General features: G+C 42.2%; 1 protein-coding gene across 4 annotated transcripts in view; it reads left to right on the forward strand.

Moving 5' to 3' along the window:
- LOC140195107 (lethal(3)malignant brain tumor-like protein 4) overlaps positions 1-23,292 on the forward strand; it is a 402,850-nt gene that overhangs the window by 73,904 nt on the left and 305,654 nt on the right. For 3 of the 4 annotated variants that reach the window (XM_072252853.1, XM_072252873.1, XM_072252862.1), the window contains exon 4: positions 10,708-10,840. The exons of the other annotated variant lie outside the window; for it this stretch is intronic. In XM_072252853.1, coding sequence (XP_072108954.1) covers positions 10,708-10,840 — 133 coding nt within the window. The remainder of the gene's footprint in view (positions 1-10,707; positions 10,841-23,292) is intronic. 4 annotated transcript variants of the gene reach the window in all.

Here is a 23,292-nt window from a genome sequence, read left to right on the forward strand (position 1 = left end):
AAATTTTAGACCCTTTCAAATGTGGTGAGTTTGTTTTTTCTTATTGAAATCAGCTATAAATTTGAAGATCTTTTCTTCTTAGGCCCATAATATTCACATCAGTGTCCAGAAATTTCCTTGATACTCAAAATATAAAAAATTGGTCACTAAGAATATCTAAGCCTTGTAGCAGTGCCACACCAGCCACAGTTTACTTAAGAGGAGCAGCTGAATTCTTGAAGATGCAATTGGAACTGTTACCCACTGCCAACAAAATTCAACTCATGTTCCCTCACTGTTTTATATCACGGATCTAAAACTCTTACAACAAGTGATGTAACACAAGACCAAGAAAGTTTTACAAATTTTATTTGGTACATGCAATTCTTTTGGAACGTGCAAAGAGTTAGAATACATCTTTCATATTTTAAGAGTAGTTTCAAACTGTGCTTCTATATGTACAAATATAAAATGGATTAAATTTTGAGATTGTCTTTTATTCCATAAAAGTGAAATGGCTTAAATTGAGGCTACAATTTTGGAGATGGGTTATAACATTTCCTTAGTAATGCACACAAAATGCTGCAGAAATTCAGCAGGTCAGGCAGCATCTATGGAAATGAATACACAGTGAACGACTTGTGCTGACCAACTGGCTGGTGTATTCATAGATACCTTCAATCTCTCACTCTGGCAGTGTTGTGTATTTGCAACCTACATTGGTACTTAACTAGATAGTGCGTGCATCATGACTGGACACTTCATGCTCTGAACGTGTCTTTATTTCTCATTCTCGCTTCCATCCTCCCTTTCATTACGTGTTGTTCTGACCAAGACTGATGACATCATCACCGGGGCTGGCAAGTGTCAAACTACATTAACTGACCTTACCATTTCAATACATGACATCCCTCCTTTCCTGTGAAATTAACTTCAATGTTGTAGAACACATTCAACTCACAGATTTAACCATTTCAATTCAACACATATTCTCTGATACGCATGACTTTCACCAACACATTTTCTGTTTCAACTTAGTGGTAACTCCAGAACTGAAAACTCCAGTACAACAGTTTTCATTGTTTCAAAACCCACAACTTAAAGCTCTACTTCAATACAAAATCATTAAACCTCAGAGATTGTCTTCTAACCCTTTGAGGTCTTTCTACCAGTTTCTCTTTGCTTTCAATGTCTGGTAATAGCTTTTGCTCACTGTGAACCTGAGCTCGTCCATAACTATCCATCATATTGTCCTGCTGTCTCGGTACCTTATGTCAAGTCCTTGAATTTCCTCCTGTTTGTCAGAAGTTTCTAGTGTTGAACGTTTTTTTAACGTGTGGTGTTCCTTGCATACTGCACTCCAGTTGGAGATTCAACTATCACTTGATTTCCAGTTTTCCTCACCACCCTGTGTGGTGTTGTTCTGAAAGGTGGGGTGAATTTGTCCACTTTTTCTGGCCCGGTAAGCACAATGTCCCCAACTTTTACAGTAGACTCTTGTGCTCCTCTGTGATTGTCTGCATACAGCTTGTACTTTCCTTTTTGTTCTGCGTCCCGATCATGAACTACCGAGTTCTGCTCTGTGTACTTCCTTGATGTCTGGTAACTTCCCCCTCATTTTGCAGTTGTAGAGAAGTTCGGCAGGACTTTTCCCTGTAGTGGCAAGTTCCACACATCTGTACACAGTCACATACTTTCTCAGTTCCCATTTCCAGTCAAGTCCTTCTGCTTCAGCAATCCTAATCCTTTTCATCAGTGAGGCATTTGGCACTTCACTTCACAATTTGCCTGAGCCATTGTTTTAAGGTGTTTGATTCCATTACTGCCACAATGTTACTTGATCTGTTCGATCTGAATTAGATAGATAGGTATACTTTATTAATCCAGAGGGAAATTTGGTTTCGTTACAGCCGCACCAACCAAGAATAGAGCGTAAATATAGCAATACAAAAAACCCCAACAATCAAACACCAAAATACAAACTATGCCAGATGGAAAATAAGTCCAGGACCAGTCTATTGGCTCAAGGTGTCTGACCCTCCACGGGAGGAGCTGCACGTTCGATGGCCACAGGCAGGAACAACCTCCCATGCTGCCAAGTGTTGTGTCACGGTGGAATGTGGCCGAAGTCCAACAGTAAAAAGTTCAATATCCAGTCTGTAAACACGTTCCTCAAACACGAATTGAGGTCCATTATCTGATTTGAGAGCTATGGGCCAACCATGTCTTCTGAAAATGTTCTCCAGACTGTCAATAACTCTCTGCAGTGGTAGAGGTCAAAATGTCATATTCATAAAATCGGCTGTACTAATCAATCACTACTGGAATGAGATGGTTTGTTGGTAATAGTCCAAGCAAATCAACAGTTACCTCCTGCCAAGGGCCATCCGGTAATGGATTCAGTTTTAGTGGTTCTGGGGGGGTCGGTTTTAGATGGAGTTTGACAGCTGTGACAAGTCATGCAGCATTTCTCAGCTGCTTTATCCACACTGGCCACCAAACCTTGGTTCTGAGATGCTGTTTTGTACCAACTATTCCCAAGTGTCCTCCATGAGCTGGGGCGAGTGCCCGTGTGTGCAAGGCTTTAGGTAACACAGTCCGTGTCCCTTCGAGGAGAAGGTGACCCACAACACACAGCTCATTTATTGTGTTTGAGTCTGTGGTGGCCAGTGCGATCATGTTTGCTGTTGTGTGCTGGGGCAGCAGGCTGAGGGTAACAGACACCAACAGAATCAACAAACTTATCCGTAAGGCCAGTGATGTTGTGGGGATGGAACTGGACTCTCTGACGGTGGTGTCTGAAAAGAGGATGCTGTCCAAGTTGCATGCCATCTTGCACAATGTCTCACATCCACTACATAATGTTCTGTTTGGGCACAGGAGTACATTCAGCCAGAGACTCATTCCACCGAGATGCAACACTGAGCGTCATAGGAAGTCATTCCTGCCTGTGGCCATCAAACTTTACAACTCCTCCCTTGGAGGGTCAGACATCCTGAGCCAATAGGCTGGTCCTGGACTTATTTCCTGGCATAACTTACATATTACTATTTAATTATTTATGGTTTTATTACTATTTAATTATTTATGGTGCAACTGTAACGAAAACCAATTTCCCCCGGGATCAATAAATTATGATTATGACTATTTACAATGGGTGTACATGCGTTACAGTTCTCAAAGTGTCTATTCATGATGGCTTTACACACCTCCTGCAACTCTGGAACTGCGGCTGAGGCTCTCTCTATCTTTTGTGTTGTCAGGGTTTTAGGCGTAGCGCTCACAGCTATGAACCCGACATATCCTTCTGAACCATGCTGGTGTCTCTCCTTTTGAGCAGTCCCCCCCAGTAGCTTCGACAGTGGGTCTGCAGTGTTCTGTTTTCCTGGCATGTGTAGGACTCTGTAGTCATATGGTTGCAATTTCAAGATTGCCCGCTCTGTGCATGCGTATGGTTTAGATCTTGGGCTGTAAGTCATCTCTGTGATCTGTGATCAGGTCAGATTTTCTCCCATACAGATAAGGATGAAGTCTTTCACAGGCCCATACTACTGCTAATGCTTCTCACTCCGGGAGTATTTTCGTTCACAGTCTGTGAGACCACAGCTCACAGGGCAGACAGGTACCATTCCTTCATTTTGTTTTTGTATGAGTACTGTCCCCTGTTTGTCTGGGCTGGCATCTGCTATTACTTTAGTTGGTGCATCTTTGTCAAAATTGGCTTAGGGATGTATGTATGGCACTTCATCTTCTCTGACTGAAGTTTTTCCCACTTATTTTCACCCAGCATATTACCTCTAGCTCCTGAATCTACTGACATGCAGAGGTTTATACCCCAAAACAAAAATTACACTTGTACTTTTTCAGATGACTCTGTCTCATTAACAACAAATGCAAATTCCTTCTGTTCATCCTCAACGTTGTTCACTTTTTGTGTCTCTAATCCTTTTGTCTGGCACATTTTGCAAAGTGGTCCTTTCCAGTGCATTTTCTACACATCTGTCCACCAGCTGGGCACTTTGGGTCTCTACCTGGGTAATTTGTGTTTCCACATCTGTAGCATTTCCTTTCATTTGTATTAGAAGACTTTCTTTTCCCGTCTTTTTGCCATGTGTTGTGTCCTCACGGTGTGAAACATGGTGCACGGTCTCTGGCTGGCTCCCTTGGAGTGACACGGCTGATAATTGTTCCTCTACTTCTTCACATTGTGCCACTATTCCAGTGTGCAGGCAAGTGTTAGACCTTGCATATTCTCCAGTAGTTTTCTCCACATATAGACTGAATTACATTTTCCCACTGTGGCATGCCTGATTTGGTGTGTCAATTCGAAAACTATAGTCCTTTGCTGCCTGCCGAAGGCAAGTAGAGAACTGCTGACCGTCCCACCTTGTTTTTGGACAAGTTGATGAAAATGCTGCCAGCAGACATAGTGTTGACCTGGGGAATGGAGTAAGCACTCAGCACATCCTCCACTGTCTGTCACTTGTCCCGTGCTTGGCAGTGTTGAGAATATACCCTGTACATCTGGTACTGCAGGGTGCAAAAGTAGTGCTCTCCGTCTTTGTTTTGTATTATCTGTTGCGCTATCGTCCACTATCTGTCCTTTACCGTTGGCATAAATTTCAAATGAGTTGAGCTACTTTGTCCATCTCGGACCTAGCATAGCCGGCTCCATCAAATATTGGAAGCTTTGGATCCCAGATTTCTCTAATCTCATCAACTAACGTTAAGTTTACTTTCAAAGTCTGTATCCTCATCGCCACTGTTGTGTATTTGCAACCTATCTTAGTACTTAATTAGACAGAGCACACATCATGACTCGAGGCTTCATGCTCTGAAGGTGTCTTCACTTCTCATTCTCACTTCCATGCTCCCTCAAATCACATGTTGTTCTGTCCCTGACTGATGACATCATCACCTTACTTGTCAAGTGTCAAACTACATTAACTGACCTTACCACTTCAATACATGACACCTACCTGCCTCAGGCAGGCTTGAACTATACCAGCGCAAAAGAAGAGCGTGGTAACTTGTCTAAATGACTATCGCCCAGTGGCACTTGCATCCACAGTGATGAAGTATTTTGAGAGGCTGGTGTTGGGGCCCATCAGCTCCTGTCTGAGGAATGACTTGGATTCACTCCAATTCACCTACTGAGGCAACAGGTCTACAGCAGATACCATCTCATTGGCTCTTCACACAACCCTGCAACACCTGGACAACAAAGATGCATGCATCAGGATACTCTTTATTGATTCCAGCTCAGCATTTAATACCATCATCCCCTCTAAACTAATCAGCAAACTCCAAGACTTGGGCCTCAATACCCCATTGTGCAAGTGGATCGTGGATTTCCTCACAAATGGACCCGTCAGTTTAGGTTGGCAAAAAACATTTCCTCCACAATCTCTGTCAGCACAGGTCCATTGCTTTACTTGCTTTACACCTATGACAGCTGCAACACCAGATACAAGTTTGCTGATGATACCACTGTTGTGGGCGGTATCGAAGGGGGTAATGTGATGAATCAGCATACAGGAGGGAGATTGGAAAATTGGCTGAATGGTGTCATAACAACAACCTCTCACTCAATGTCAGCAAGACCAAGGAACTGATTGTAGACTTCAGGAGAGAGAAACCAAAGGTCTGTGAGCCAGTAATCATCGGAGGATCAGTAACTTTAAGTTCCTGCGTGTCACTATCTCAGAGGACCCATCATATGAATATAATTGTGAAGAAAGCACAGCAGCTCCTCTGTTTCCACAGGAAGCTGCAGAGATTCAGCATGTGATCAAAAGCCTTGGCAAACTTCTGTAGATGTGTGGGGAAAGTGTGCTGACTGGCTGCATTACGGCCTAGTATGAGAACAACAATGCCTTTGAGCAGAAAATCCTACAGTAGGCAGTGGATTTGGCTCAGTACATTATGGGTAAAACCCTCCCAACCATTGAGCAGATCTACATGAAACATTGTCGTAGTAAAGCAGCATCCATCATCAAAGATCTTCTCCACCCAGGCCATGCTCGTTTCTTGCTGCTGCCATCAGGTAGAAGGTAACAGTGTCTGAGGACTCACACCACCAGATTCAAAAACAGTTGCTACCCCTCAACCATCAGGCTTTGAACAAAAGGAGATAACTACACTCATTTAAGGGCTCTTATTTTGTTATCTCATGCTCATTATTTTAGTTATTATTTGCATCTGCACAGTCTGGTGACAGTTTACATTTCTGGATGTTTGCAGTTTACTGATCCTGTTTACAGTTACTGTTTTACAGATTTGCTAAGTATGCCCACAGAAAAAGAATCTCAGGGTTGTATGTGGTGACATGTATATACTCTGATAATAAGAACACAAGAACATAAGAAATGGGAGCAGGAGTAGGCCATTCGGTCCATCAAGCCTGCTCCACCTTGCAATAAGATCATGGCTGATCTGGCCATGGACTCATCTCCACCTACCTGCCTTTTCCCCACAACCCTTAATTCCCCTACTATGCCAAAATCTATCCAACCTTGTCTTAACTATATTTACTGAGGTAGCTTCCACTGCTGCACAGAGAATTCCACAGATTCACAAATAAATTTTACTTTGAAATTCAAGACTGAAAAGAAGGGGAGATACGCCAGAATGAAAAGGTAGGGGGAGGGACATTTCTTTTATTATACACTGCGGAAGTGCATCTTCAGGCTGTAAGATATTACTGGGCACGTTGAACCTCCAAAAGGTGCTATATAAATACAGGTTCCGGATTTTTAAATTCAATTTGCATACAACTACAAAACTAAAGTGCTTAAATTTAGAGGGGGAGAAAACAACTTTTGCTCTGCATTTTTAAGAGGTAGATCAAGCCTTCTTTTCTTAGCTTAATTGGAAATGTCATGATCTGCATTTGGCAGCTGAAAAAAAAGAGATTAGTATCCATAAGGAGCAGTTAATAGTTTATTTGTGCATATAAAAGAGATGTACCCAATTGAAAGGAACTTGACATTTTACATAGAAACATAGAAAATAGGTGCAGGAGTAGGCCATTCGGCCCTTCGAGCCTGCACCGCCATTTATTATGATCATGGCTGATCATCCAACTCAGAACACCGCCCCAACCTTCCCTCCATACCCCCTGACCCCTGTAGCCACAAGGGCCATATCTAACTCCCTCTTAAATATAGCCAATGAACTGGCCTCAACTGTTTCCTGTGGCAGAGAATTCCACAGATTCACCACTCTCTGTGTGAAGAAGTTTTTCCTAATCTCGGTCCTAAAAGGCTTCCCCTCTATCCTCAAACTGTGACCCCTCGTTCTGGACTTCCCCAGCATCGAGAACAATCTTCCTGCATCTAGCCTGTCCAATCCCTTTAGGATCTTATACGTTTCAATCAGATCCCCCCTCAATCTTCTAAATTCCAACGAGTACAAGCCCAGTTCATCCAGTCTTTCTTCATATGAAAGTCCTGCCATCCCAGGAATCAATCTGGTGAACCTTCTTTGTACTCCCTCTATGGCAAGGATGTCTTTCCTCAGATTAGGGGACCAAAACTGCACACAATACTCCAGGTGTGGTCTCACCAAGGCCTTGTACAACTGCAGTAGTACCTCCCTGCTCCTGTACTCAAATCCTCTCGCTATAAATGCCAGCATACCATTCGCCTTTTTCACCGCCTGCTGTACCTGCATGCCCACTTTCAATGACTGGTGTATAATGACACCCAGGTCTCGTTGCACCTCCCCTTTTCCTAATCAGCCACCATTCAGATAATAATCTGTTTTCCTATTTTTGCCACCAAAGTGGATAACTTCACATTTATCCACATTAAATTGCATCTGCCATGAATTTGCCCACTCACCCAACCTATCCAAGTCACCCTGCATCCTCTTAGCATCCTCCTCACAGCTAACACTGCCACCCAGCTTCGTGTCATCCGCAAACTTGGAGATGCTGCATTTAATTCCCTCATCCAAGTCATTAATATATATTGTAAACAACTGGGGTCCCAGCACTGAGCCTTGCGGTACCCCACTAGTCACCGCCTGCCATTCTGAAAAGGTCCCGTTTATTCCCACTCTTTGCTTCCTGTCTGCTAACCAACTCTCCACCCACACCAATACCTTACCCCCAATACCGTGTGCTTTAAGTTTGCACACTAATCTCCTGTGTGGGACCTTGTCAAAAGCCTTCTGAAAATCCAAATATACCACATCCACTGGTTCTCCCCTATCCACTCTACTAGTTACATCCTCAAAAAATTCTATGAGATTCGTCAGACATGGATTATATGTATCCTTGGATTATATGTATATAAATATTTAAAACTTCGTATTATATTTCTGCTCAGGTTTGCCTATTCTCACCTCTACAATATTGTCTAATTCCATTCTTGGCTCTGTTAATGCAGCTGCAGAAATCTGTTTTATCCCTAGATTTGAAACTTCCACACTGTGCACATAGGCCTCCCTTTTTCTACTCTCTGTAAAATTGGGAATTCCTCAAAACTTTGCAGTCCAACTTGCACAAAATCTTGTCTACCATCATTTCTGTACTTGTTGACCTACTTTTTAATTTTCTCCAGTTTTCCTGCTCCTTAAATCGGTAATCTCCTCCAGTCCTCATAAAACAATCCAACTCACCATGTTATTTGAGTTTGTTGTTGACACCAGTTAGGGTACTGGTCTGGTAACCCAGAAACTGAAACAGGCCAGAGACCACCACTCTGTCCCAGTTGTGGAATTTAATTTCAGTTAATATTCTGAAGCTCAGAACTAGATTATAATAAAATACTGTATCATTTTTTAATGCATGCATTTCTAAATGACAATAAACGAGGACTGAGTGTCCTCAAAATCTAATCTAATAAAATAACTGGATTGTTGCACACACCATGGATGTGTTTCGGGGAGGAAATTCACTGCTCCTATTCGGTCTGGCTGATTTGTGACTTCAGTGACTGACGGTGAAGTTCTCCAGCAAACCATTCCATTCAAGGGAAATTAGGGCAATAAAAATAATTGTTAGACTTACCAGCACTACCTATGTCCTACTTGTGCTTTTCATTCCTAACCTTTCAAGAAGCTCTTCTTTCTTTGACCTTCTAATTTCCTACACCACAATTTAAATCCCCCTTTAACCTCCTCACTTATCCATTCTCTCCTCAGCCACAACTTTCCAGTCTTTTCAATAGTCTCCTGCATCCTGGAGCCTCTCCTGTGCAAGCTCATCTTTTCTATATTGTGGAGAGCATAAATGTGCATACATAGTACTCAATGAATGGCCATCTGTTCCCCTTTCCTTCCCATAATTGCCACCTCTTTTACATTTGATTTTTCATATTCCCTTCGAATGTGCCTTGACATTTTACCGCAGACTGCCAAGTGCGACCTTCTTACGAGCATAACAAAAATCCTTGCAGAATGAATCAAATGCACTACTCTCAGCTTCCTGCCACCTCATAAAGATTGCTTCATCATAATCTGCATTCTCCAAATCCATTCTGACTGATATGGAATAATCTCTGCCTTTTATCATAAAGGTTTGTACAATCCCTCAACATTGATTCCAACGATCTGCTCAAAGTCAAAGTTGAACTAACTTGTACAGAATTTATCCTTTCGTCCTTTTCGAAATAATAATGAGCATTAGCAGCCCTCTATCCCCTGGCGCTATTGCTTTAGCCAAGGATAAATTGCTGTCAGAGCCTCTGCAGTTCTCTCACTTGCTTCTTTTTAACAGACTAGAGTATATTTCTTCTGGGCTTGGCGATTTATCCACTTGAAAAGATTCTAAGCACCTTAACACTATGACTGTTATTTTGCTGAGTCCACAGAATATTTCACATTCACCTTCCTCAACGACAACATTGAGACCATCCCCCTTTTTATGAAGACAGGCGCAAGGTATTCATCAAGGACCTCACCTACATCCTTTGCCTCCACAAGTAGGTTAAAATTTGTGCTCCCTAGTAGGCTTTTAGTTATCCTTTTGATTTTACAACTATAAGTAATTGTGGACACAGGCATTTTTCAAAACCCCCTGCATTAAATTCTCTTTTATTTTCACTCCTACACTTTATATCATCTTATTTTATTATAGTCCTAAAATATTTGTCTTGCATAGGCTTCCTTTACACCTTACCCTCCCCTCTGTGCACCTTGCCATGAGAGGCCTCTAGATTTGGCAGTCCCTTCCTTGTTTGGAAGCACGTTTATCTTGAACTCTTTGATTTTTTTTGCTTAAATGCCTCCTAGAGCTCTGGGATTTATTTACCTTCAAGCAACTGCTTCCTTTTGGTCACTTAATGGTCCAGTAATATTAGTCTTAGCACCACTTAGAACCTTTATTGCTCTAGTACTTTTGTTCTTCTCCATAACTGTATTAAAACCTAGCACAATTATGATCACTTCCTCAGTTACTTAGATGGAAATCAAAATATCAGAACACAATTGCAAGTTTCATTTTCATTCAATATGTAAATACATGTCAGAAGGAACATTTCTTGGAAGTTGCTAAAGGCAGAATTGATTGAATATATTTCCATTTGAGTTAAGTTTGCTGTTCTCGTGTATTGTTTCATTAACTATTTCTTGTGCAATAAATTGGTTTAGATTTACTAGTGCCAATATTTCTTATTTACAGAGAACTGTGTTGCTTTAATAATTGTACTTGTTTTTTTCTGCTTGCAATCTGATCTTTTCCTTTTACATTGAGTGATAATAAATCATTAATGTTGTTATTAGTTTCAAATGAATGAATTTGGAACCCTGGAGATTATCACCAATGAAGAACAGGCTGCTGAACCCAGTGAACAGAGTTCTGCTGAATCTATGGTCGGAATGAGGAATGCATACAGTGTTGCTTCTAATACACAAGGTAGGGAACCATTAAGTAGGGAATAATATAGGACAGCATTCAATTTCAAATTTCAACTTCACCAGTGTATATTGACACATGCAGCACAACTACTCAAGCCTCCTTGTCTCTTGTAATGACTGCACTGCCATTTCTATTGGCTCCAACATTTCTTTCAATCCACGTTCCTGTATCTCCTAGAGCCTTTTTGTGAAATTGTGAGAAGTGCAATATACATGCAGTTTTGCTCATTTTCACATGCCCTAAGTGATTAGAAATATGAGGATCAGAGAGACTAGGAATTTAATGAAAGAAAATGGTGGCTTTTAAAGTCAGAAGAGGCCTGTGCGTGAGCAGATAATTATAATCAACCAACAGATCAGTAAGTCTAGAAGCCAAAGCAAAAGTGCAGTGCAGTTCTGCTTGATTACTGAAGTGAGAGATACCTCAAATGGTGACCAGAGTAGCACGTGCAGCTGCCTTATATATGGGCCAAATGGCCTAATTCTGTTCCTGTGTTTTATGGTCTCATATATTTAACTTGTAGAAAAAATTCCAAATTCCTCTGTGAAATTATCACAGTTGTTAAACACAAAAGTGTTCTTGGGAAACTCAGTACCGAGCAGCTTCGGAAAGAAATCAGTGGTAAAGAAGGTTAATGACGTAGGACAGAAAACAAAAAAAAACAAACAAAAGCTTTGTGAATAAGAGAAAAGTGTGGAAATGCTGTCATAATTATAGGGGGAGAAAGTATCCTACGGTATATTCTTTAGTGGGCAAGTGAAAAAGTGGTGGTGAGGCAAGAGTTGATCCTTATTTTTTGCCATAATTAATTACAGAGCAGGAAAGCAATGGGATGGTGGAGAGTAACTAGAGTCCCAATGATTCTCTGGCTCTTTTCCAAAGTTACTAATGCAAATAGGGAGAATCAATTTTAAAAGGATTTTGATGGGTATTAAATAATAATAATAGTAATGTAATGATAAATACAAGCTTGATCCAGTTTTTGAGTCAGAGCTCTACAAATTATATTACGACCGATACACTATTACAGATAGGACAATCTGTAATAACCGTCCGGGTATAATATTACAGGATAAACAAGCAAGAACAACTTACTAAATAGATATAGACATTTCAAAAACACACACAACATACAGAAATCAGTAAGTGAAAAACATCAGAAATATGCTGAATTAAAAGAGGAAATTGAAAGACTATGGAACATGAACAGGGTATACATTGTCCCAATAGTGATATCTACAACTGGTATCATCCCAAAGTCACTACACAATAGCATTAAGTGATTAGGCCCCCACAACAATATTTATGTAAATCTCCAGAAAGACACAATACTAAACACCACCAGAATAGCTTGACAGTTCCAAGCAGCTGAGAGAGGAATGTACTTGTCTATGCTGCTCAGATTTTGCCAGCTTGAGCTGAGAAAAAATAAAACTACAACAATAATAATGCACACGAAAGGAAACATGATGAAGATAAGGAAATGAGAAACACTTAATAATAGAGCAACCTTTAAAGGAATTAATTTGAGAGGTTTAAGGGAGTTTTATGTTCCTGAACTATGAATAATAATTCACCTTTAGTTTCAAAATCATTTAATATTGCTGATTGTACTTGTGCTTCTGTATAATTATCATTAAAGCCATTATTTTTCTGCGATGAAGCCATGCTGTGTTTGCAACTTATTTCCTCATATGACTTGCTAATCAGAACATATTTTCCATTTTGAGTATGGTTGTAATATCAAATACATAAGAGAGAGACATGACATTTTCCAGAGAGAAAGAAGAGCTGCTTGTAACTTCTGATTCTGTTTGTCAAACATTTGTAGGACTGGCATCTTGCAGTTTCCTGGATGGATCTCTCTGTTGGATAATGGTGGTGGACAAAGAAGTCACTGCCATCATCTCTACTTAGTGTACAACTACATTAAGTTGTTTTTCTATTTCAGACATTAATCTGTGGTGGTCTTTCTGAACTGGAGAAATGATAGCAGTTGTCTCAGTTTCGTGCTAACTAGAGCAAGGAATGAATTGAGATTACCACCCCAATCCCCAAGTGAAGAGTAGCTAACAAAAGCAAAATGTGGGGACACTTGGACAAGCAAGTGTTGCTGTTTCTAGTCAAGTTCAGATCTATTGATCCCCTCTTATTGCAGGGAATTTGGCTGGTTCACCCCGGCCCAACTGTTGCTTGTACAGTGCCTATAAAAAGTATTCACTACCCACCCCCTTGAAAGTCTTCATGTTTTATTGTTTTACAACAATGAATCACAGTAGATTTAAGTTGACTTTTATTTTGAAACTGATCAACAGAATAAAAAGACTTCCGTGTCAAAATGAAAACAGATCTCTACAAAGTGATCTAAATTATTTACAAACATAAAGCACAAAATAATTGATTGCTTAAGTTTTTACCCCCTTCAAGTCAGTATTTAGTAAATGCACCTTTGGCAGCAATTACAGCCTTAAGTCTGTGTGAATGGCCCTCTATCAGCTTTGCACATCTAGGCACTGTAATTTTTTTCCCCATTATTCTTTTCAAAACTGCTCAAGCTGTCAGATTGCATTGGAGTTGTGAGTGAACAACCCTTTTCAAGTCCAGCCACAAATCCTCAATTGGATTGAGGTCTGGACTCTGACTTGGTCACTCCAGGACATTAACTTTGTTGTTTTTAAGCCATTCCTATGTAGCTTTAGCTTTATGCTTGGCGCCATTGTCTTGCTAGAAAACAAATCTTCTCCCAAATTGCAGTTCTCTTGCAGACTGCAATCGGTTTTCTTCCAGGATTTCCCTGTATTTTGCTGCATTCATTTTACCCTCGACCTTCACAAGCCTTCCAGAGCCTGCTGCAATGAAGCTTCCCCACAGCATGATGCAGTCACCACTGCAGTATTTGGCTTGCACCAAACATAACATTTAGTCTGTTAGCCAAAAAGCTCTATTTTTTGTATTTCGTCAGACCATAGAACCTTCTTTCAGCTGACTTCAGAGTTTCCCACATGCTTTCTGGCCAACTCTAGCAACAGTGGCTTTCTCTTTGCCACTCTCCCACAAAGCTGTGACTGGTGAAGCACCCGGGCAACAGTTGTGGTATGTGCAATCTCTCCCATCGCAGCCACTAAAGCTTGTAACTCCTCCAGAGGTGTCACAGGTCTCTTGGTGGACTCCCTCACTAGTCCCCTTCTTGCATGATCAGTTTTTGAGGATGGCCTGCTGTAGACAGATTTACAACTATGCCATGTTTTTTCCATTTCTTGATGATTGACTTAATTGTATTCAGTGACTAGAAATTTTCTTGTATCCATCTTCTGACTTGTGCTTTTCAATAACCTTTTTGCAGAGTTGCTTAGAGTGTTCTTTTGTCTCCATGGTGTAGTTTTTGCCAGGATACTGACTCAGCAGCAGTTGGACCTTCCAGATACAAATGTATTTTTACTACAATTTATTGAAATACCTTGACTGCACATGGTGATCTCCATTTATATAATTATGTGACTTCTAAAACCACCAGCGATGATTTGGTGTGTCATATTAAAGGGGGAGAGGGTGAATACTTATGCAATCAATTATTCTGTGTTTTAAATTTGTGATTAATTTACATCACTTTATAGAGTCTTTTTCTGTTGATCAGTGTCAAAAAACCAACTTAAATCCACTGTGATTCAACGTTGTAAAAACAATGAAACATGAAAATTTCCAAAGGGGGTGAATGCTTTTTGTCTGCACTGTGGGTGACAGTGAAGAGACAGTATCTGGGAAACTGCCAAGTTCCTTCGTTGTTCTTGCTAACATTGGGGAAACACCACGAAGAGGAGATGATGGTAGGAGACTTGCAGTGATCCCCTCAGAAGGAGAGCGAAGAGCAATGATATCTCTGCTGCTCTCAGACCCTGGCCACAGATTGCATGGAGGCTCCAGTTCACTTTGATGCATAACCAGGAAACCTGAGGCTAGTGTTTTGGGCTCATTTTTAACGTGTATGGTATACTTGCTGCATTCAGTTTTTAGTCGAGTGTAGCGGTAGTGCATGCATTCATATTTACGTACGTTATTTAGAGATGCAACATGGTAACAGGCCCTCTGGCCCAGCGAGCCCGCACCACTCAGTTACACCCATGTGACCAATTCACCTGCTAGCCCGTACCCCTCTGAACTGTGAGAGGAAACTGGAGCACCTGGAGGAAACCCACTCTGAGGGGAGGAGAAGATGGCGGTGCGATGCAGCGCATGCGGCCGCTCTGAATTGATATCGTATTTGTTAAACAGGGGTCGTGCACAATCCTGATCTGATGGAGACGGACGTTAGAAGCACGGAGGAACAGCTGGACAAACTTCTGAAATGCCTGCTTCGCTGCTGCTGCTACTGTGCGATCGAGATTCTCCGGAGGGGAAGGCCTTAAATCCTCGGCTTTGCCTATTGTCTGTTGCCAAGGCCGGGGTCGAAGCGCTTGGCAGAGGATGGTGCCCAGTGCTTGATGTTGGAGGGCCGGCCGGAGGCTCAAAGTTTTCGGACGGACTCAGAGTCGGACTGTGGTCGGTGCTTCCAGGATGCTGCATCAGCAAGTTTGCGGCGCTGGAAGCTCATGGCAAGGAGAGTTTCTCCCTTCAACCGTCTGCGTGAGATGATGGGACCTTCGAGAGACTTTGAAACTTTTTTTTACCGTGCCCATGGTCTGTTCTTCATCAAATTACCGTATTGCTTTGCACTGTTGTAACTATATGTTATAATTATGTGTTTTTTGTCAGTTTTTTTAGTCTTGGTTTGCCTTGTGTTTCTGTGATATCATTCTGGAGGAACAAATTGTATCATTTCTTAATGCATGCATTACTAAATGACAATAAAAGAGGACTGCGTGTCCTCATAATCTAATCATGGGGAGAACGTACAAATTCCTCCAGACAGTGGTGGAACTGAAGTCGGGTTGCTGGTACTGCATTAGAATTATGCTAACCACTATGCTACCATGCCCCCCCAATACTGAAAAGACATTGCATGTTATTATTCAAAGGTGTGTCATAAACCACAAATTACAGAAATGGTCAAGAACTTCTTTTTGTATTGACACCGCAGTTCCACTCAAAGAGAGTGACTTGGTCTGAGTGGGACAGAAACAAATCATGTTCCACATATTCTACAAAAACAGGTGTGGTTTATGCCTACGCTCGTACCTGGAGCAACACCTTCTTTCGAAGGAAGTGTTCAGCTTCAGTATGTGTGTATGAATGTTTTAATTTTTCCTCTGAGGCTTTCTGGGAGTAGCCCGGAAAGAGTCCTCAGTTTTAGCCCCGCCAGGCAGCTCGTGCATTTGTGCCCGTTGTTATCCAAGCCCTTCCAGCTGGAGTTCCTTGGATCTCATAATTCGTGTGCAGGCTCTCTCTCCAGGTTGGTAAAGGAAATATTTTTCTGCTCCTTAATGTCTAGTGCTGACAAAGAACACAGCTGAACCAAATAGAGAAAAAAAAGAGTAAAATTGCATGCCCCAGTTTACTGTTCTGTAGAAAATTCCATCAAAGCAATTGTATACAAAGAAAGATAATTTTTCAGGTATGTTGTATAAAGGAATTCTTGGATTAAAACAGAATACAATCCAAGTTCAAAGATGCAGCCAGTCAGCACACTTTCCATCTCACAACTATCAAAGTTTGCCAAGGTTTTTGATCACATGGTGAATCTCCGCAGATTCCTGAGGAAGTAGAGGTGCTGTTGTACTTTCTTTGCAATTATATTTGTATGATGAGTCCAGGACAAGTCCTCAGAGACAGTGACACCCAGGAATTTTAAGTTACTGACCATCTGCACCTCTGATCCTTCAATGATTACTGGCTCCTGCACCTCTGGTTTCCCTCTCCTGAAGCCTACTATCAATTCCTTGGTCTTACTAACATTGAGTGAGAGGTTGTTGTTATTACACCACTCTGACAAATTTTCATTCTCTGTCCTGTATGCTGATTTATCATCACTTTTGACACAGCCCGCAAAAGTGATGTCATCAGCAAACGCATATGGCGTTGGAGCTGAACTTGGCCACTCAGTCGTGGATGTAAAGCCAGTAGAGCAGGAGGCTAAGCACGCATCCCTGCGGTGCTCCTCTGCTGATGAAGATTTTGGAGGAGATGTTTTTGCCAATCTGATCTGGCTGGGGTCTACAAGTGAGGAAATCCAGGATCCAATTGCACAAAGGGGTTATTGAGGCCCAGGTCTTGGGATTCACTGATTAGTTTAGAGGGGGTGATGGTGTAAAATGCCAAGCTGGAATCAATAAAGAGCATTCTGATGGATGCATCCTTGCTGTCCAGATGTGCCAGTGTTGTGTGAAGAGCCAACAAGATAGCATCTGCTGTAGACCTGCTGCTTCAGTTGGCAAATTGGAGTGGATCCAAGTCACCACTCAAACAGGAGCTGATGAGCTTCAAACCAACCTCTTAAAACACTTCATCACTGTGGATGCAAGTGCCACTGGGCGATAGCCTTTTGGGCAGGTTACCACTCTCTTCTTGGACACTGGTATGATTGAAGTCTGCTTGAAGCAGGAGGGTACCACACACCACTGGAGTGAGAGGTTGAAGATAACCGTGAACACACCAGCCAGTTGGTCGGCACAGGTCTTCAGTACTTGGTCAGGTACTCCATCTGGACCAAATGCTTTCCTTGGATTTACTCTTGAAGGCAGCCCACACGTCAGCTTCAGATACTGAGACCAAAGGGTCATTAGGAGATGTGGGGGAGTGTGATGGTTCCTCCCTATTCTGGTGATCAAAGCAAGAAGATAAGCCATTGAGCTCATCTGGAAATGAAGCTCTTCTGTCCCCTATGTTTTATAAAGGAAAATATTTGAAGCATTCTACCTTGAAAGAGGCTCTTGAAAAGTCTAATGAGAGCAATCAAGATTTTGCATTCTGCAAGTTATTCTGGCACTAAGTTGAGCAGTGGCCAATCAGCAATCTGAAATGTGAGAAGGTGTATCTCACTCAGGTTTGCCAGTTGAGTACATAAGGCATCGATTGGCAGCAGTTTGGTGTTTTGAGAAGTGGCCAATCAGTGATCAAGATTGGCTGTCAAGAACAAATTAAAATAAGGTGGGGGGAGGTGGAGTGGCCTTTTTTGGAGTGGATAGTGTTAGAGTGGGGACTTTGAGGCTTTAGTTCTTCGAGGCTTCAGCAAGGAGAGGCTTGAGTGAGAGAAAGCGAACAAGCTATGGGTAGTTTTTTTCTCCCCCACCCCCTGGATTATTTATTGTTTTCCTCCTTTATATTTGCAAAGTTAGAACAACAAGAATGCCAGGCAAGATAGTTGAATGCTCCTTTTGCAGGATTTGGGAAAGCAGGGAGACCTCCAGTGTCCCTGACGATTTCACCTGCAGCTTCTAACAATCCGTGTTAAGGAGTTGGAGCCGGAACTGGATGAACTCTGGATCATTTAGGAGGCTGAGGGGGTGATAGATAGGATACATAGAGAGGTAGTTACACCCAAGGTGCAGGACACAGGAAACTGAGTGACAGTCAGGAGAGGGGAAAAGGGTCAAATAGCCAGTGCAGAGTATCCCTGTGGCCATCCCTCTCAACAACGGGCATACCACTTTGGATACCGTTGGGGCTGTGTACCTGGTGTTGGAAAGTCACAGCGGTCAGGTCTTTGCACTGAGTCTGGTTCTATGACTCAGAAGGGAAGGGGGAAGAAGAGGCGAGCTGTGGTGAAAGGGGATTTGTCAATTGGAACAGAAAGGAGGCTCTGTGGATGAGAAAGAGATACCCTGATGGTATGTTGCCTCTTGGGTGCCATGGCCCAGGACATCTCAGATTAAGTTCTCAGCATTCTTAAATCAGGGGGCGAGCAGCCAGAGGTCGTGGACCTAGTAGGTACCAATGACATAGGGAGAAAGAGTGATGCGGTTCTGCATTGGGAGTTCAGTGCTAAGTTAAAGGGCAGGACTTACAAAGTTGTGAACTCAGGTTTGCTATCCATGCCACAAGCTAGTGAGTTTCAGAACTAGGAAGATTATACAGCTTAACACATGGCTAAGGAGTTGGTGCAGGAGGGAGGACGTAAGATTTTTGGATCATTGGACTCTCTTCCAGGGAAAGTGGGACCTGTACAGAAGGGACAATTTGCACCTGAACTGCAAGGGGACAAATATCCTAGTGGGAAGGTTTGTAAATGCTGCACGGTGGGGTTTAAAATAGAGTTGCAGGAGGACGGGAACCAGAGTGCCAGGACAGTTAGTGGAGAGTTTGTGGAGGCAGATGTTTAGCCCTCAGACAAAGTCAGGAATCAAAAGTTTGAGCAGTGTGACCAATGTTCTGAGCTACGCATATTTCAATGCAAGAAGCATTGTAGGAAAGGCAGATGAGCTCAGATGAAAGGCAAATAAACACCTGGAATTATGATGATGTAGCCATTAGTGAGACTTGTTTGCAGGAGGAGCAGGACTGGCAATCAGTCAATATTCCGAGGTTCCGCTGTTTTAGATGAGGCAGCGAGGGACGGATTGAAGGGGGAAGGGTGGTGTTACTGGTCGGGGAAAATGTCACGGCACTGCTCTGTCAGGACAGACTGGAGAACTCGTCTAGTGGGGATTAATGGATAGAACTGAGGAATAAGAAAGGTATGACCATATTAATGGGATTATATTATAGACCGCCCAACATTCCACGGGATTTAGAGGAACAAATTTGTAGAGAGATCACAAAATGTTGCAAGAAACATAATGTTGTTATAGTAGCTGATTGTAACTTTCCACATGTTAACTGGGATTCCCATACTGTAAAAGGACAACTTGGGATAGAGTTTGTCAAATGTGTTCAGGAAAGTTTCCTTAATCAATGCATGGAAGTCCCAACGAGAGAGTGTGTGATACTTGATCTGCTGTTTGGAAATTAGGGCAGGTGACAGAAGTTTGATTATGGTGCTATTAGTTTCAAAGTAAATATGGAAAAAAGATATGTCTGGCCTTCAGGCTGAGATTATAGATTGGAGAAAGGCCAATTTTGATGGTATCAGAGAGCATCTGCAAGGTGTGGATTGGGACAGGCTGCTTCATGGAAAATATGTACTTGGTAAGTGGGAGGCCCTCAGAAGCAAAATTTTGAGAGTACAAACCTTGAACGTACCTGTCAGAATAAAACTGAAAGATACCAAGAGTAGGGAACCTGATTTTCAAGAGATATTGAAGTCCTGATTAAGAAAAAGTAGTAGGTTTAGGCAAGTAGGAACAAACTAGGTACTTACAGAGTATAAGAAATGCAAGGGACTACTTAAGCAAGAAATCAGAAGAGCTAAAAGAAGGCATGAGATTGCCCTAGCAGACAAGGGATCCATATATGTTAAGAGGAAAAGGATAGCAAGGGACAAAATTGGTTCTCTGGAAGATCAGAATGGTAATCTATGCTGAAGCCAAAGAGATCTTAAATAGATTTTTTTTTCAGCTGTCTTTACTCCTTTATTCGGGAGATAGACACAGAGTCGACAGAAGTGAGGCAAAACAGCAGTGACGTCATGAACCCTGTACAAATTACAGAGGAGGAGGAGGTGTTTGCTATCTTGAGGCAAATTAGGGTCTATAAATCCGAAGGCCTAACAGGGCCAAATCCCTTGAACCCTGCGGGAGGCAAATGCAAAACCTACAGGGGCCCTAGCGGAGATATTTAAATCATCCTTAGTGACATACAGTCGCTGCTGTGATACCAAGGAACTAAGTGCATGTGGCAGGCAATTCTATCCTGAGCAACAGTGACCAGGGTGCCCCGCTCCCCGACAGGCTGAATGTCTTTTATTCCTGGTTTGATGCGCAGAACAAAGTGCTGGCGAGGAAAGCACCCATCCCCCCCAGGGGAGCAAACATTCAGTCTGGATGAAGCTGAGGTGAGGAAGACCCTGGTAAAGCTGCAGGGCCAGATAATGTACCAGGTTGGTTTCTTAAAGACTCTTTGATTTTCTACTATCAGCCAGGAGACTCCGATGCATAAAAACAAGAATGGCCAGGATGAGAAACAGTTCATCCCCCAGGCCATTAGACTTCTGAGCTCCCTGCTGCATCGTATTCAAAGTGTCACTGGTTAATCTGTTCTGTACTTTACAGTATTTAACTTATGTACTTTAGTTTGTTAATCTATGTGTAATCCATCTGTAGATTTTATCATTACTTTCATAAGTTATTATGTGTTTTCTGTTTTAAATAAACTACAGTACTCTACACCCTGGTTCGGAGAAACAAAGTCTTGCTTGACGGTATACATGTGTATAGATAAATGACAATAAACTTGACTTGACAGGTGAGGTACCAAAGAATTGGAGGATAGTTAATGCTGTTCCGCTGTTTAAGAAAGGCTCTCAGAAATAATTCAGGAAATTATAGGCCAATGAGCCTGATGTCAGTGGTGGGAAAGTTATTGGAAGGTATTCTAAGGGACTGGATATATGAGTATTTGGATAGTTAGCAAGGCTTTGTGCATGGTAGGTTGTGTCTAACCAATCTTAAAGAGTTTTTCGAGGAAGTTACCAGGAAAGTTGATGGCAGTGGATGTTGTCCACATGGACTTTAGCAAGGCATCTTGACAAGGTTCCACATGGGAGGTTGGTCAAGAAGGTTCAGCTACTTGGCATTCAAGATGAGGTAGTAAATTGGATTAAACTTTGGCGGGACTTCCGGTGAGGCACAAGGCAAGATGGCAGCATGGCACTGAGCGCTGACATACGACCCTCCTTTTTCAAGTTCTTCAGGGCTCATAGACGGTCTGAATACAAGGTTGAATTGGATAAAGATCTAACTAAAGACATGGCTTCAAAGAAAGATACAAATTCAACTAGGAAACAAGATACCGGCAGACGGCACCAAGCTAGCGATTCATCCGAAGAAATAGCTATGCTAATTAAACAAACAATGGCAACGGAGATGGAATCGCTGCAAGAAATGGTAGCACACATGCTAAAGGAGTCGCTGGAAAAGGCTCTCGACCCCATACGGAAGCATATGGCAGAGAATGGCAACATTCTCTGGTCGTTAAAGGAGCAGGCGGACATTCACGCTAAAAAATTTAGCACGATTTTCAATAAAATAGACAACATTCAAGTTTGCTTACGCAAGAATGAGAAAGTTACTAACTCCTGTCTCGCGGAGGTGACTAAGATATGGAAGAAGTTAAATGACTTGGAGGACAGATCCAGGAGAAACAACGTGCGGCTGGTCAAGTTACCGAGGGGCGCTGAGGCCGACGATCCAAGGGGTTACCTCCAGGAGGTGCTGCCTAATTGGATTCCAGCGCTCAAGAATTCCCACAGCACTCCTTTGGAGATAGATAGAGCACATAGGATCTTTTCCAATAACACCTCAAGACCACGGACCATGATTTTTAAGCTTCTACGATACTCCAACCGGCAGGCTATCCTGGAGGGTGCGAGGAAAGCCAAACCTACTCTCCCTGATGGCACCCAGCTGCAGTTCTTCGCTGACTACGGCCCTGGCACGATGCAGGAATGGCAGAGGTACAAGGAGATCCGTGCTAAACTTCGACAGAAGGGGATTGACTCATTCCTCATATATCCAGCGATCTTGAAAGTGAATATTAAGGGCATGAAGATGTCACTTAACTCGGCAGAGGAAGTGAGAGAAGTTCTGAAATTATTGGCGCTGGGAGATATGGAAGAAGACCCTGGGCAAAGTCCACACGCCCCTCGGGAGGAGATGGAACTGCATTAAGAGCTCGGACTTGCCTGTATGTGCAATCTATCAGGCACGGGCAAGTTAACATTCTAAGTGTGAAGTTTTCTGGTTATTCTTTTATCGGAAAGTCATTCGTCGCACCTTTGTATTTAATTAATTAAGGGGGCAATTTGTTTCTGAGTATTGCAGGTCAGAGTTTTAAGGTAATATTCAATATATCCAAATGTAATACTTCATCAGGAATGAAACTGTGAAACAGCAGTTTGTTCTGACTAACTTTAGAATGTTATGTCTCCAGTAGATTTGTTTACATTTCTGGGCACCAGATAAGACGTCATTAGTGCCACCGCGAAGCGACGGTCTACTGAACCGACAGTTACTTGCAAGATAGCTGTTTGGATCTTGATCATGTGGTATATGTGAGACGGAAACGGTTTTACTTATATAGGTTAACAGGTTTGCCCAGGTTTCTTTTTTCTTGTCTCTTTGATATGATTGTCTATGAGAACTGCTTTGTCTTTCTAATTTGTTGGTGCTGGAAGGGGGGCAGTTGATGTCAGTGTTCAGTGTCTGACATTGCTAAGTGACACTCACAGATGTTACAAAGTAAGGGTTGGATGGGAGGGGGAGTGGGAAGGGGGTAACTCAGGGCTCCACTACCAACTTACAACAACAGATTCAGGGGAAGATGAGCAACACAGATAAATTACAAAATCTTACTATTGTATCATTTAATGTTAGAGATTTAAGCTCTCCCTACAAGCGTTCAAAGGTCTTAGATTTCTTACG

The sequence above is a fragment of the Mobula birostris genome, chromosome 1, assembly GCF_030028105.1.
Source record: "Mobula birostris isolate sMobBir1 chromosome 1, sMobBir1.hap1, whole genome shotgun sequence".
In the NCBI taxonomy this organism is placed as follows: Eukaryota; Metazoa; Chordata; class Chondrichthyes; order Myliobatiformes; family Myliobatidae; genus Mobula; species Mobula birostris.